Source organism: Talpa occidentalis, unplaced genomic scaffold (assembly GCF_014898055.3).
Source record: "Talpa occidentalis isolate TD23 unplaced genomic scaffold, MPIMG_talOcc4v2.1 talOcc4.8, whole genome shotgun sequence".
NCBI lineage: Eukaryota > Metazoa > Chordata > Mammalia > Eulipotyphla > Talpidae > Talpa > Talpa occidentalis.
The window spans coordinates 101888610-101905683 of record NW_023605194.1 but is presented as its reverse complement, the minus strand read 5'-3'; the positions used below and the strand labels follow the sequence as shown (position 1 = coordinate 101905683).

General features: G+C 42.5%; 1 protein-coding gene across 3 annotated transcripts in view; it reads right to left on the bottom strand.

Moving 5' to 3' along the window:
• The window catches only part of CUNH4orf45 (chromosome unknown C4orf45 homolog), an 80497-nt gene that overhangs the window by 12836 nt on the left and 50587 nt on the right, over nucleotides 1–17074 (bottom strand). For 2 of the 3 annotated variants that reach the window (XM_054690456.1, XM_054690455.1), the window contains exon 4: nucleotides 1016–1202. In XM_054690456.1, coding sequence (XP_054546431.1) covers nucleotides 1016–1202 — 187 coding nt within the window. The remainder of the gene's footprint in view (nucleotides 1–1015; nucleotides 1203–17074) is intronic. The other variant, XM_054690457.1, reaches the window with a different exon arrangement.

The following is a 17074-nucleotide window of genomic DNA, read 5'->3' as shown; positions in this document are numbered from 1 at the left end:
TCAATTCGATTTAGTGAATGATAGGAGGCATTTGGGATTGTTTAATTCATTATCATGCTAATCCTACACAAAATTAGCTCAGTAATCCAAGCCTCCTCCACACATACTGCAATAAATCATCTCATTTGGATGCAACCCAAAATTCAGAGCACATAGCAATGTTAGCGGCTGAACTCCCTTTTTCAATACCAAGTGTCCCTGGGGTCAGGACCTACCGAGGAGGATTTGTCTAGCTCCCTCACAGAATGTTTTAAATAGACATAATTAATTGCTGATGAATTAGAGCTCTGGCGACAGAGAATAAGCACTATTCTACAGAGCTGGCAAATTCTTCAGTGGAGTGAGGAGTCTCTCCACGTAGAGAACAGGAACCGCTCAGTGGATCCTGACCATCCTGTTGCCTTTTCGATCATGGAAATTGAAAGCTGAAATTTCACTAGTGTACTGCAGTACTGACATCTAGAAAGTGTATTTTGTGGTGGGATTACACAGAACCACCTCAGGAAATCATTGTTGATCTGAATGTATACGTACACATTCTTGTTTCTCATGATAACACCACCAAATATTCAAGAAAGAAGCTAATATCCCCAGTTCCTAATAAAAAATTATGTAACTTGCTCAAGAGTCCATAGATAATAATAGGGTAAAACCTGAATTTGAACTGGAATGTTCCTACTCTGCTAACGAGACTGAGGGTTTTATGAGGGGGTTATAGATATACAAGCCGAGAGCTTCCTCGGGTTTTAGACATCCAAGGAATCCTGTTCTCTCCAGGGTAAGCCATATGATAAATGAGCAATTCTAAAACCTCTTGCTTCTTCAGCTATAAGGTGGAAATACTTACCTACCCACTGTGTGCACATTACTATGGACATCCAATATATATTATAAAATGCTTGGAAGATTAAAAGGAGATAGAAGACTGATTATTAGTTGTTTCATTATTAAATAGCAGTCTCTAGTTCATATGTTTAGATAGATGTTGTCTATGATGAAAAGTAAGTGGCCATACCTCCTTTTTCAGTTGCTCTGGTAACTGAGGTGGTCTGGAAGCTCTTGGCAATGGCGCCTTACTCTGCCTGAGGAGGAGAGCATATTTGGAATTTCTTTGATCAATGTCCTCACAATCACCCATATGCCACGCAAGAAAAGCACGACTGAATTTTCCTTGCATATCCATAATACCAGGTTTGGGTTGCCTGAAAGAGAAACCAATTGGTTGATTTTCAAATTGGAAAGGTCTAGAAACAAGGCCATCAGTTTTCAGATTGTTGAGATTTGTTTCTGTTGTGATTCAAGGTGATTTCTAGTCGAGTATCTTGGGAAACCTAAGGACCAGAGCCATCAGCCAGGGTTCTGAGAAGTTCTGAATTTAAGCCCACTCCAATTCTCCAGATGTGCAGCTGTTGGAGATGCAGGGAACCACCTTCCCTGACCAACACTTAATCAATCAGCACTTTGTGGATGAATTCTTCCCTGTATCATCACTGTCCCTCATGCCCTGCAGAGTCAGGCACATAAGATGCTGGGATGTTGGAAGCAGCATGTTCAAGCTCGGGCCTTGTGAGAGCTTGTGAGACCCAGTTGCTGTCTTACAGGACAGGCTGCCCACTTTGAGATCTCAGGGGAATTCAGGAAAACACTAACTTTGTGATTCCAGACTCTGGCTTTGGTTGGTGTCTGAGAGGAAGGAGCTAGGCTTTGTTCTCTTTACCTGTTTCTTTTTTTTTTTTTTAAGATTTATTTATTTATGCATACAAGAGCTGGGGTACAGGCCAGAGATGCGGGGGGTGAGAGGATTCACCAGAGACAGAGCGGGGAACAGAACAGGCAGATCAACCGAAGTACACTGCTGAGGGGAGCAGCGGGCGAGTCAGGAGAGGTTTGCTGCGCCATGTAGGTAGCTCCCAGGCCGGGGCTCGAACTCATGCTGCAGAGGCTGCGGATTGCTTCATAGTGCAGTGCTTAACCCCTTGCGCCACCAGGGAGGCCCTCTTTCCCCATTTCTATGTGAACCTGGTCTGGGTTACAGACACCTCAATTAGACTGTTAGTTGAGTCCTGCCTTCCCGTTATAAAGGATCAGCTGGGGGGAGAAGACAAAAAGGGTCAGAAATGAGGATTCTTTTCTCATTTGGTGCTGTAGTTGCTCTGGAGAGACTCCTGGGGTCTTGCCCCACCATCCAGCTCTCTGGGCTGCCAGGGTCTCTTGGCCACCGCAAAATCCCTTTCCCAGAACTTGAGCTTCAAGGGTGCCCAAATTCTTAGGATGAAGACTCTGGCAGGCTGGTACACACAATTGCTCTGTGGCAGGCATAGTATAAAGCTCTGGGGAGACAGCAATAAGACCAAGTCCTTGCCTCCTAGAGCTTAAATGCACTGGGGGAAGACAGACGACAACAGATAAGAAAATCAAATACTCGGGAAGTGTCATGACAAATAAAGCCAGATAAGGAATAACAAATGCCAAGCATATGCTAGTTTTATAAGGGTGGGCTAGTGAAAGGTAACATTTGAGCACAGAGCTAAGTGAAAGGAAAGAGACAGCAATTCTCAAGACACAGGGGTCCGACACTCCCTAGAATCCCAAAATCCCTGCCTTGGGAGGGAGCTTCACTCTCCCACAAACCTTCCACTGACACTCCACCACCTTCAGAATAAAGTTCCAGGGGAGGCTGGGTGGGCCCGGGGGAGCCGTGTTGGGTTTTTTGCTTTGTTTTGTCTGTTCTCTTTATTTTTTTTTATTTTTTAATATTTTATTTTATAAGATTTATTTAATTATACATACAAGAACTGGGGTACAGGCCAGAGTTGTGGGGGGTGAGAGGATTCACCAGAGACACAGTGGGGAACAGAACAGGCAAACTGATGAAATACACTGCTGAGGGGAGCAGCGGGCATGGCAGGAGAGGTCTGCTGCGCCATATGGGTCAGCTCCCTGGCTGGGGATTGAACCCGTGCTGCAGTGGCTGCAGATAGCTTCATAGGTTGCATCTTAACCCCTTGCGCCACCTGGGAGGCCCTGTTCTCTTTTTAAAAATTGTCCACGTGGCCCTTTCTGGTGTTTTCCCTCAGCCCTTCCCTCTCTCAGATGCACAAGGACCCTCTTTGTGCCCCGAACCTCCTTCACGGGACACTGAAGAAGCCAAGCTTGTAGACCTTCAGGTTCTGCTTCTCTTTGTAATTCTCTTCCTCCCTCATTCCTGACAAAGTGCACTCAAGGCTGAACATCACCTTTTTGTGAAGACTTCCCTTATGCCTGTCGGCAATTTTTCTCTTTCGATGGCACCCTGTATTCGACTTCTTTTATAGGAACTGTTACATCTACTCAGATGTGTCTCGTTCACCAACGACTTCCCAGTGCCCTGCCCGACGCAGCTGGCACTCAAGTACTGAGGCGAGAGGGTGTGAGGGAGGGAGATGATCTCAGGTGTGGTGTCCTTTCCGCCCTCCCTGGCCCCCTGTCATTTCCCTATGGTTAGTTCTGATCCTGGTATCCATAAGGCTTGTGGAAGATTAAAGAAACTTGGGGAGAAAATGCCTTTCTCCAAAGGAGGAGAGACATTGCTGTATTGTATTCCTCGCTCTGAGGTTTGGCCTTCCATTTCGACGGGAGGTTAGGGCGTCATACTCTTCTGACTACTCAGTTCAAAATGAGGGCTTTAGTTTCAAGAAAACAGATCATAGTCCCATAGTGTGCATGTGCAGCCTGTGCTGCGTGGGCGCGGGCAGATTCCTAAACCACGCCTGGGGCCCTTTGCTTCCTCCTCGCCCTCTGCCCCTTCCTTACATCGAAAGCAAGTTTGTTGCCTACAGAATTAAGCACAAAAGTACAGACTTTACAAAGCTAAGGGATGTAGCTGCTGGGATTCCAGCCTCGCCTCTGACCACACCCCCAAACTAATACCCTATATTTTGACCCCATCAGACGTTCACTCATTTCCTCAACATGTCGTAAAGGTTCTCTTTGTTTATGCAATTCTTTCTGGTTGATATTCTTTTCATGACTTCTCCATTCTTTCTGTTTGATTCTCGTGCAGCCTTGAATATATAACTCAAACGCTACTTCTCCTACCAAGCTGTCCTGGACGGCTACCCTGCCTTCAACACTGGGCCACAATCACTTCCTCCTTTGCTCCCACGGTGCCCTGTTCCCACCTGCTCCCCTTGGGAAGGAACTCTTTCTTGTTTTTGTATCTGCAGTGTCTAACAGAGCTCCTGACGTAGAACATATTTTCAGTCAATGTTGCTCGCAACTATAAGACACAGAACTGTATTTTGTAGCTGTCACCAGTGAGTGAGACTATGGATGCACATGTTAGAGAGTTAGGAGTGAAGATGGAACTGTTTCTAAATTTACATCCTTTCCTAGTTAAATTCATAAACCATGAGCCTGTATTATTTTTATTTTTAAAAAAAGATTTATTTATTTATGCATAGAAGAACTGGGGCGTAGGTCAGAGGTACAGGGGGTGAGAGGATTCACCAGAGGCAGAGTGGAGAGCAGAACTGGCAGATTTTACTGAAATCCACTGCTGAGGGGAGCAGAGGGTGAGACAGGTGAGGTCTGCTGCGCCATGTGGGTCAGCTCCCTGGCCGGGGATTGAACTCAGGCTGCAGCAGTGATAGCATGAGAGCGTTGAGACTTAATCCCTACACCACCAGGGAGGCGTAGGGATTATTTTATTATTTTTATAATAAAACATGTCTACATTTTCCTCAAATACCATTGGCTATTTGAGAAATGAACAAAATTTTCCTAGCAGCCTGGACAGCAGAAAGTGGAATATGAGGATAAAACTGACTTCCACAATAAGTTAGGAAATGACTGGCTGGATCTTGCTTATGTAACTGACTAAAATTGGTTGGACAAACGTGACTTTCATTTTGACACTTCTGCCAGAGAAAATACTCTGGACAGCAGGAGGGGCCTGTGTGGGGTGCTTCTCTGCTTGGTCTTCCCGGTTCCCAACTTTCAGTGACCTCCCAATTCTGTAACTCTAGTTTTGTTGGCGAAATAACTGGCTTGAACTAATACACCTATTTAAATTGATCAAAGAAGCTGGTTATTCTGGAGAGCGACCACCCAACTCAGGAGCAAATGTTTTTCCACTGTTTTGACATCTTCTGGGTTCCCTCTGGTAGACTAAAAATAGTTCTAGTAAGTGGTAAAATTACAGCCTTTTGGATTCCAACGTTAAACAAACAAATTGCTAACTGTTGAAGTTCCAGTAAGGCAGTCTGGTTTCCTAATATATACCCCAGGAACAATTATTCACTTGAGTTTCAAACAGAGAACTATCTGGAAACTTCCTTTGGGCCTTTAGCATTTTCCTTGCGTCCTAGTGATGAGACTGTGCATTTCTAGCTGATGAAAAGGGCTGCTGCCTCCTCTGTCTGGTGACTTAAAAGCATGACTGCCTGTTTTCTCAGCCAGAAGTTCCCTTAAATACTTGCTTTCTCTAAGGTCATTGATTTCTGCACTTTCCATTTCCAGAAGTACTCAAAAACCACGGCTGGCGCATGCAAATTTTTGAGAAACACATTTAGAAACCATTTGGCAGGATCTGTGCTTTCTGAGAGAACAGTCTTTCTCTCCCTATTACTTTCTCTTTGGAACATTTGCAGGAAAACAAGACCCCTATTTTTTTAAAGAATGTCCTGCTTTTGTGGTGTCATCTGCACCTACACTGAAAAGCTGCCAACAAAATACAGGCAGGGCTTTGGGGAATTCTTCAATCCTATCTTCCTTTTCTAGCTGGCCTTCTCTACAGGTGGAGCAGTGTGTGCTCACTCAGGCAGTCCCCTGACTTCAGGACACTCCAGCCCAAGGAAAGACCCCCCCACCCTTCCACCTCCTTGCTGCTTCCTCCTGTCCTGCAACCAGAGACCAGGTTTCCAGCACCCAGAGCCAGGGAGACGTGCTAGAAACACAGTTACCTGTCTTCTCAAGGTATATCTTGGAGCAGCAGTGTGACAAAGGAAGAAGTTAGGAAATTGGGATAGTTCAAGTCCGCGTTGGCCACATCATTATTGCAAGTCCAGTCTACTTCCTCCTTCTTTCTCTCCCAGTCCCTCTAGAATCATAAATGATGCTGCTCTAGCTTGTTTTCAAAAGACTTAATCTTAATCCTCTGAAATTACTTATTTTATCCTGCCACAGAGATGACTAAAAACATGAAATTATCTTTTTTTTTAAGATTTATTTTTATTTATTTATGAATGCAAGAACTAGGGTGTAGGCCAGAGGTACAGGGGGTGAGAGGAGTCACCAGAGACTGGGAGTCACCAGAGTGGGGAGCAGAACAGGTGGATCTCCTGAAATACACTGCTGAGGGGACAAGCAGGGAGACAGGAGAGGCCTGCTGTGCCATGTGGGTAGCTCCCTGGCTGGGGATCGAACTCAAATTGCAGTGGCTAGAAATAGCTTGATATCCCTGAGACTTTAACCCCTGTGGCCACCAGGTAGGCCCCAAATATGAAATTATCTTGATATTTCATATTTGGACAAACAAAATGAGTACACAAATATAGTCAGCAATTGTTAACAAAGGAAAAATACAATGTTAATGGAATTTATCCTAGGTCAGTTTATGGTGAGATTTATGGAGATTTATGGTGAGCAGAAAGACAAAGACACTTATAGAAGGAACTAACTTTAGTAATTCATGTCCAAAGGAACTTAACAAAATATATCTACATGGCTTATGCCTTGTTTAGTCTCCAGGATGCTGAGAACTTTGAGGTTCTACGCCTGAGTTATTTAAACAACCTATTTAAGATAAAGATACAAAGTAATATTCAACTGAATGATTAGGATATTTTGAGGTAGCTTATAACCTCAAAGACCCAGAAGCTATCTATAGTATTGATCCTGCTTCTAGAGAATACGTCTTACCTAGAGGTTATTGAGCAAAAACCTATTATGTGTTCAGTGGTATATCAGGTCTTCTTGGAGACCACACAGAAAGCTGATAATTTATGTAACAGACACATGGTGAAAGGACCATAACATTAGTATATACACAACAATTGCATATTTGCTGCTGAATTTATAAATAAGTAAAATGTCTACCAAGAGGTTATTTGATTGCAATAAATTGCCAAGGTCAGTGATTCTTGATGAAAAGTAGAAAATATTTTATACCTGCTTGAATCTCTCATTCTGACTTACTTCCCTGCCTCCCAAAGTAACAAACATATCTAAGGTCAATTTTTTATCATTAACAATTCAAAAATAAATTTATTAAATGGGTGTACATGCCTATGGACACACACCATTTTACATAATCTTATTTAGTGTTAAATTTATAAATAAAGCTGTATAATTCCACACTAGTGTGAAACATATACTACCTAAAAGGTAAAAAAAAGCAGGGGGGTGGGGAGCAGAAAGAAAGGAAGAAAAAGGAAATTACTTCTCAAAGAAGTTTGCATGCAAAAACACAGAAGAATTAGTCCCCAGTTGCCAGTGTAACTACTTCAGCCATAAGAACATTGCCTGAATACTGTTTTAAGAGACAAGAGATAGTAAAAGTAAGAAGAAAAAGCCCACTCTTGGGACGTTCTTCTAGAAAGAGAACATCGAAGGCTGGGGAAGTTCTGTAAAGTCACATACACCATATGCTTCAAACCTCAGATTGTAATTATTTTGGTTTGATTTCTGCTTTTATTTCATAGAAAACACAATCACTTTATTTGAAAGCCTCATCAAATATTCTACCACTACGTTGAAGTAAGAATTAATTGAAACAAGAAAGATCTCACATTACCCTAAGCGAATACTTCTTCATTACTTGGCCAGATTGTCTTCCTCACGCTCCAGAATGTGAAAAACGCTGTCTTCACCACAGTGATGTCACCAGCACGTTGCTGGTTTCCCTTCTGGGTGCCAGCTGGGTTTCCAGTGACAGGGGCTAAGCAATCTTAATCAGACATGTCTTCCTGTGCAGAATAAGACTCCAAAAGGTCCTGTTGCTAAGAGTTTGACCATAACGTAGAAATACACAGAGGTGTTGAATGACTTTCTATCGGTGGTTTAAAATGATTTCTATGAAGTGACTATCATTCATGCACATAGCTTTCCAAATCTTACAGAAAAGCAGCAAATTAGATCGCTAAGGCCATCTATTAGGAATGTTGACTTTATTCCTGATGTCACTAGCGATATGGTAAACTTCATAAAAGACAGCCAGGAAGTTCTTCAATTTCAGCTGTTCGGGGCTTCAGAAAAACCAGGTCCCTGGCATCTCCTATGCTGGCACTTCCTCGTTCTTCCTGGGCATCATTTGCTTACTTGTGTGAGCAAGTAAGGGGGAGAAAGGAGAGCAGCATTTATTTCAGTTGTTGGCAGCGATCCAGGTGGAGGTTAGTGGCGAAATTAGAACAGTACTGACTCAGTTTAGTTTTGGACAAGTTTATGTATCCAGATGGTGAATTTTGACCATCATTAAGTAAGGATAAAGTTGATGCAATTACTTTTATTTACTCTGGAAATCTAAGCATACACACTAAGAGAAAAATAGCTCAAAGATCCCTGGAGTACTGTTACTCAACTTCAAATGTTACCAACTTGCGAACAATTCTGAAACAGTAGAATCCCCATACAAAGGAGAGGTTCCAGGTTCCCTGCCCGAGGGGAGGAAGGGTAGAGCTGAGCAGCAAGGAAGGGGAAGCTAGAAAAAAACTGGGAAAAGGGCTTGGGAGGGGAAAGAAGAAAACCAGATCGGAGGAGAAAGTGGACGATGACCTGGAGGAGGCACAGGCATGTGGAGCAGAGAGACTTGTGGAAAAGAAGCCACACTTGGTTCTCCATCTTGGGCTGCCAGCAGGGACTTGGGAGACATGAAGGAGACACTTGAAGCAGATGTGGGTGGGAGACACGTGGGGAGGCTGACAATGGCAGCATTTATCTTGACTTAGTTTAATTTTGCTCTTTTCCTTCCACATTTGTCTGGCTCCTTCTGCCCCTTTCCTATGGGTTCTCACCACAAGGTGCCTGAGACTTATGACAGGCTTTTGGGCCTCAGTAGCCCTGCGTTGGGCCAACCCTGTTTGGCTGGGTATTTACCCATGAGGGCATGGGTAACGTTGTTCATTTCATTTATGCATACAAGAACTAGGGTCCAGGGGTGTGTGGCCGGGGTTGGGGCAGGGAGAGGATTCACTGGAGACAGAGTAGGGAGCAAAAAAAGGGGGATCTACTGAAATACACTGCTGAGGGGAGCAGCAGACCAGACAGAAGAGGTCAGCCGCACCTTATATGGGTCGGCTCCCTGGCCAGGGATCAAACTCAAGCCACAGTAGCTGGTGCTAGCTTGATAATGCTGAAACTTTAACCCCTGTGCCACCAGGGAGGCCCCGGAATGGGTCACTTTGGGTGCTTCATTGGAAACTTTATTTTGTCCTTCTATTGCATGCTAATTCTCCTAAAGTTCTTTTCGATGAAGGTCTTATGCATTAGAATACGCTTTGTCTTTATGCAGCGATGGCTGAATTCATTTAGACCAGCAGGTTTGGGGTTCCTAGGGTGCCCCCTCATTCTGCCAAATAACAATTCTATTTCATTTCTATCCTACTTACTAATCAGTCCTCCTCCTGCCAGGACATCATATCTTTTTTTTTTTTAAGATTTATTTATTTATGCATACAACAGCAGGGGTATAGGCCAGAGATGCAGGGGGGTGCGAGGATTCTCCAGAGACAAAGTGGGGAACAGAACAGGCAGACTGAGTGAAATACACTGCTGAGGGGAGCAGCGGGGGAGACAGGAGAAGTCTGCTGAGCCATGTGGGTTGCTCCCTGGCCAGCTGGGGATTGAACTCCTGCTGCAGAGGCTTCGGATTACTTCATAGTGCAGTGCTTAACCTCTTGTGCTAGCAGGGAGGCCCCACATCATATCTTTTTTGGTGTGATTCTCAAAAATGGGAAATCTCTTAGCATAATCACAGTGCCATTATTTCCCCTAAAAATGGAATGATTTCATGAAATATTCAGCATTTAAAATTCTAACAAATATTATGCTTTTTAGACAATTTGTGTATTAGGGAATCCAAATAAACTCTACACCTTGCAATTGGCTGATAAATACTTTAAATTTCTTTCAATTCACAGGTTCTCTTTCATCTTGGCTTCTGCTGTTCTTCCACTCTCTTGCTATTTATTTTTTAAAGAAACGGGGACATTTGTCCTATAAAATTTCCCACAACGACAACCTCATGATGTCATTTAACATTTTCCATTGTCACCGTAAACACTATAGTTGGATTTAGAGGCTTGATGTAAATCAGGTTGTTTTTTTGAGGCAAGGTGCTGTGTGTTTGCCGAAGCTGCCAAAACGAAGTGCTACAGCCCAAGCGGGGCTTACATGACAGAAGAGAATTTTCTCAAAAGATTGAAGTGTCAGCAAGCTGGTTCTTCGGGTTCTTGGTTTACTGAAGACCATCTTTTCCCTCAGTCTTTTTTCCCTCAGTCTAGCTGTGGTCTGTCCTGCGGTGTCTGCATTCAAATCTCCTCTAAGGAGGCCAACAGTTCTACTGAATCAGGGCTCACCCTAAGGGCCTCATTTAAATTTAAATACATCTTTGAAGACTTTATCTCCAAATACAGTCACATTCGGAGGTGACTTAAATGCCACTTAAGACTTCAATTTATGAATTGGGGGGAGGAGGTGGGGACTCAATTCAGCCCACACCAACTACTTTCTAAGCTGCTGGCGTGCTCCTCGGATGAGGTACGTACTATCTGACTGTTTCTCTCTTTGTGGTCTTGGTAGGCTTTGACAATTAGTACCTATGTTAGGGGGACAAGGATGTCCTAGATTTGTAAGTTTATTAGTTTGTGAGTGATGGTTACCGCTCACAAGGTATTCTTCCTTATTAATTAGGTGACTTTGATCTTTAAAAAAGTCACTGCTTCTCCTGTTTGGTTTGCAGTGGTGGTTTGTATAGGAAAGGCAGAATGACTGATTCTTTCCTTGTATTTAACTGTTTTCAAAATTAGAAGTGGGTTCGTTGAAATCCTCCAAGGTGGCCAGTTTTGTGTGGTTTTTAGTGACATTGTGAACTCATGAGTGTTCATTTATATGTATGTGTAGTGAATATTACTCCATTGTAGCTATTGCCCTTTTATTCAAGTTGTCTTATTTTTGGCCTTTAGGAGTCTCTTCAAGTGTGGCTCCTAAGTCCCTTACACAGGACTTGTAATCTTGCCCAGCTTCCTGGCCTGGTATGGCTTGGTGTCCTAGACTTGTGGTTTTCATTTCCTTCTCTAGAGCCATTTCTCCAAAAAGCCCTAATTCCTTTTAGTACAGAAGAGATTTGAAGAATAAAATCTGAGTATGAAGGACGCTTAGAGCTACTGAGCTGGTTCTTATGTCTAGGTCCTTATAGTGGCTAGAATATGAAAAAATATATATGTAAACACATACGATCATGCATATGTGTGTATATTTATGTGTGAGTGTGTGTGTGTGTATATATATATATATATATATATATATATATATATATTCCAGTCAAATTCAGAGTTTGTTTTTCGGCTCTTTAATCTTACCATCTGCATTTCCTTTCTCCCACTCCAAAAATCCTGGTTCTCAACCAAACCAGGAATGATTGAATAAGAACATTACATCCTGCTCAGTAGCTTTATCCCACATACACCCACAGTGGAGTCAGAGGAGCACTATGAACACTTCCACCAGGCTTTCTGTGTTCTTTTTGTTTTGAGCTTATAACCCACTAGAGATTTATATTGAAATTAACTGTGTTTTGAAAATCCCTTGGAATAAATCCCCTCTGTGAGTTAAACTATCAACCCTGTACACACTTTTTCATTTTCTCTTTAATTTATAAATATGAACTAAGATAGATGGTAGATCTTCTAGGTAAGCTATGTCCATGGTTCCAAAGTCAAACTGAGTGCAGAATCAGTTTTGCTTTCCTCTTTTTTTTCTTGCTGTCATTACCATATGTGTCTGCCCAGAGAAAGGGTTGGGTGGATTTGGAGGAGGAGGTGATGTCTGAATCATGTCTTTCTGAACAGCTGCAAGGAGTGACTTAGACTCTGGGAGAAACTGTCTTGAAGGCCTTAGTTCTGCTCAGTGAAGAAAACATTTGTTCTGCCACCCACCACGTAATTCATCTTTGAATTTTAATGAGTTAGCCTTTGGGCTGCTAGACGGAAAACAAGTGCAGCATTCTCTACAAACCCTGCCATCTTTACATGCTCCCGCAGAGGCTAGAAATAAAAAGTTGTTGTCGAATATATGATAATGTGCTCCAAAGTAATGTTTCTGAGTGTGAAAAGTTCTACCTCTGAAATGATAACATTTTCGAATCTAACTAGAGCAATTCTAGCTGCTAATTCCCGCTTATCCTTCAAGCTCAGGTGAACTTATAGAACCATCCTGATCCCTTTTCAAGGTTTAGGGTCCCAAACATATGTTGCCATTGCACCCTCCAAAATACTCTATATTGTAACAGGCACTGTACTTAGTTTTTACTCTTTGTTACAAATCTAATCCCACACCTGGTGCCAGGCATCAATAGGTAGTAAATATTGGTTGACTCCTCTCATCTTTTTTTCCCACTTGCCAAACCAGCTGTTTCCAGGACTTCATTGGTGCAGGTGCCAGCCTGCACCCAACTGGTGTTAGTGGGAGCTCAGACCTGGTCTGTTTTCAAAACCAGCTTTGGGTTCAAAATCAAACCTCGGGAGTATGTTAGTCTGCCCTGCACCGCCTTGTGCAGGAGCTGGCGTATAAGCTCTGCTATATCTGAATGGACAGGGCAGGTTCAAACCTGACCCATGTGTCTCCAAAACTGCCATAGATTTTTTTTTTCTCCTTTTAAGCCTGGCTATCATGGTGTAGTCCAGGCTGATGCAACTCAGCTGAAGATCCTTGCTGCCTTCGGAGAACTAGGAGCCACAAGGATTACTCTCACATATGCAGCTGCCTCCTCTTATCTTAATGGCCATTCCCATCATTCTCCAGGGTCACTGAACAGACTCCTGCCTGGTCTCCCTGATCCAGCAATGCTGCCCTCATCCCCTTGTCTATCTAAGACCTAAACCCGACTATTGATGTGGGTGCGGTGTAAGAGGATGGGTGAGTAAAATTGAAATTCTTTCTTAGGGTTCCTCATCTTTTGTGAAATTGAAGTGTGAGCTCACTTCATAGTCTTGCTCCTGACTACTTCTCTGTCTTCTCCTGTGTCTGCTCCAAGTATTACCACCATTTGGGATCTAGCAGAATGGAAACACTGCATCAATACAGGCTATTCATGACTTCTAGGGTGTGTTACTAATGCCCTCTCTTCTAGAAATCCTCCGACCCTGTGTCCCTACCCACACTTAATAGCTAACCTCCCCTTTCCAGACTCCCCCACAGTCTCCCATATTACGTCTCCCTCCTCCCCGCTCTGGTTTAAATGAATAAAACAGGCTTGGCTATGTCCCTGTTCTCCTCACAATCTTTCAGAATTATCTGCGTGCCTACTATGAGCTCTTTGGTGGAAAAGACAGTGCTGCAAGGGTATTTACTGACTTATTGACCTAGTGGAGTGGTCCAGTTAAATGCTACAAACCAAAGTAGTCAGTAAGGGGTATTTCTTCTCCTCGGAATACCAAGGAATAAATTTGGAATAAAATGAGTTCCAAGGAAAATGCAAATGCGGAACAAAAACTTTCCTATGGACATTGGTAGTTTCAAAACAGCCCTGCCTCAGGGACTCTTGGAATTTTTTTTCTCCAGTCTGCAAATATCCCATCTGAGCAGGCTTTTCTCCTCCTCATCATGTGCTCAGTGAGCATTTGGGGGAAACACAGCCATGATGAACTTCAAGGTGGCATTGGTGAGAAATAAGGTGCTGCGGATAAAATAAATTCATCCCCCCAAAGCTGGAAAATTTACAAGCTCAAATTCTTTGAAATGGCTGGACTCCATAATAGACTCATGCGGGGGGGGGGGGGGGGGAATTAAGGATTATTTTGAAAGTAGAAGGCAAGTTATTTCTTTCAAAACAGTCTACTGCCCTTTGACAAAATTTTGTGGAAAAAAAAAAGACAAGTTAGAATTAATGTATTTTCAGGTGATCATCTTAGAAAATAATTAGAAAGCCTTAAGAGGTTAGTCCTTTGGTCATTTTGTGACTTTCTTAAAATGGAGAATAGAGCTGACATTACAGTGTGTCAGATCCATGCTGGGGTTTTACGTACATTGATTTTCATTCTTAAAACAACCCTGTGAAATGGATATTATCATTCCACACTTTAGTCTTGAAAATGAGGTTCACAGAGTATCTACATTTCATTAAATCCAACTCTGTCCAACTTGAAAGTCTTTCTGTTCCAGCCCTGGAAACGTGAAATGATGAGCAGGCTTAAAAGAAAAGGTAAAGAAATAATGAAAAACAGAAAGGATAGTAAGTACAGCACATTAAATGAGATGGATGATGATTGTTTTGTTGTTTCATCTGGTGATACAGATGTAAGCTAAATGATATTATTGATCTTCTGGCAACCACTTCTATAGATGTGGGTTATAGAAGAGTGTTTGAAATTACCACGACCAGAACATGCAGAGGCTTTAAAAACTGAATAGATAAAATGGGAACGAACTGAATGCTTTTAAAAATTTGTCCCTTTTTTCCTGTACTTGTTTCTGAGTACAGATCTAAAATTTTAGCTCATCTGTTTACTTCTAGTTTGCAGTCCAAATTGGAATTTCATTGCCATGAATTGTTTTGTTGGCTCCACAGCTGCTCCTTGGCAGCCCTGGTCTCCTGCAATAGGCTCAAAGAGCTACAGGTCTGATACCTGAGATGCTGCAAAAATACAGATGATTGGCCAGGGAGTTGATGGTGCCTCTTGCTTATACACTTCAGATGTATCTTTCATAACTTTACACAGAGAATTATTTTCAGTGAAGGGCCACTTACAGAAATGAAATAAATTGTCCCCTATCTGGGCATCAAGTGCTAGCCTGGTAAAATTGCCTCTTAATATCAGCACTGTCTTTCCTTAAGCTGGTCTCCCAAGTAGGCCTCAAAAAAAAGTTGCATCTTATCCTTTTACAATAATGACACCATCTTGACAAAGTATACAATCAACATCTGGCATCCTACATTTCTCCCTATGGCACCTCCTACAATTAAATTAGTAGTCATATATTGGACTGTTTCTGTCCCAACCTTCCTGATAGAATATTAGGAAGATAGGAAATCATATCTGTCTTGATCACTGCTGAATCCTTAGCATGGTGCCTGGCATTGTTAGCAGTTATTTACTGAATGGATAAGTTATTTACTGAATCTGTCTGGGGCTGCAACAGTGACCCAAGGGTGCAGCAACTGCAGACACAGCTTCCTGAGTTACCACCCTCGCTCACTAACCAGCTGGAGGGTAGGTGGGGGTGGGAGGAAGAAGCTGGAGGAAGGAAGTTCAAAGAACTTCCTAAATGAACCTAAAAGGCCAAGCAGGAACGGGTGCTGATGATCTTCAAAAACAGCAGAACTTTGCTACTTGAAGCTCACGGAAAACCCCTCCAATCTGCCAGGCACTGACAGTCTTAAAAATAGAAAGCTGTCAAGATTTATGGATGTTTGGAGGAAAACAACTCCAAGAAAAAAGCTCTCATTTATATACCAATTTATTTTTAAATAGTGGCTGTCATTAAGTCTGTGCTAGTTTAACAACTGGTTTTGGCAATATTTTCATTATGGAATAAAACGAGCATTTTAATACACACCACCCAACTGATGTCAAACACAGGCACACCTTACACCTTTGTGAATAAACAAAGCCCTGTTTATTCAGGTCAGTGAATATTTCTTGAGTACTGAAAGTCCTCATTTTAAATAGAGAACTTTTTAATGTTTAACTTTTTAACTATTCAAATTCTAGTTGACTGTCATTGATGCCGTTTTATAATGGATTATTTTTATCAAAGTAAAATGCTTTTTTTATGCCCACAGACACTAGTAAAGTGGACATAATACATGGAAAGAGTGCTAAAATGCTTATAAGAAAATGCTCGCCTCTGTCCCTGCTCTCCACTCCAGTGTTCTCAGCTCCAAAAGCAATTGCTTTTAGCTCATAGGGTCCTTCAGGAACATAACCCAGTGTATCTCTATGCACAACAAATGGTCCTCATGCAGCCCCACCCCTATTCCCCCCACCCACCCAAGCCAGTCCTGCTCTCTGGATCCATTGTTCTCCAGGCCCCAGCTTGGTCACATTTATGCAGTTTTCCTTTAGTGCCATCCTGGGAAGGAATTGCCTTTACCTGGCACCTTTGTTGGGTCTCTTACTTTTAGCTCCTGCTCTATCCTTTTTCCTTATTTATCCCTTGCCTAGCTAGATAACATTTTCCAATTGCTTCCTAGGAGAAAATGTTTGGTGATGCATTTTTCCTTTTCTATCTTTTTTTTTTTCCCCTTGTGTACATTCATGCCTGCAAATATCTTTTTTCCCATTTGATCACCTTGGTATAAAATTCTAGACTGAAATTCACCTCTTAGACATGAGAGTCAGGTGTGTCCTCTGGAGTCCAGGACTGCTGTCAAGTATGATACTTTATTGAGTCCTAATTTTTTTGTATATATCCTAGCTTTTTTCTAGGTGGCTTCATTTGGTTTTTCTTTTTAACATAACTTAGCCCACTTATTATAGGCAGGCAATGTTTTAAATGGTGGTGCTTCTACTGGTCCTTTGGTTCCTACAACTTTCTGATGCAGGCTTTGCTGGGGTGCAGAAGTGCTGGGCTTGGTCTAGGCACTGTGGGCTACTGTTTTCAAGCTTAGCCACAGTGCCAGGCCCCACAGCTCATCCCTTCACCCTGGTTTTGCCAAAGGAGTTGGTGTACTTGGTATGCTGGCTGATTTCCATTTTCTTCTCTGTTTTCCTGAAGAAGGCACCATAACGGGTCTGTTATCCCAACGTTCTGTGTGTGTTTAGTCAGGCCTCCACCAACTAGGTCTGAGTCCAGAGAACTGGGTGGCTTTACCATTATCTCTTCATCCCATTATGCTGAGGTTTCATGGTGGTGTGCCGTGATGTGTGCTTCTTTTAAA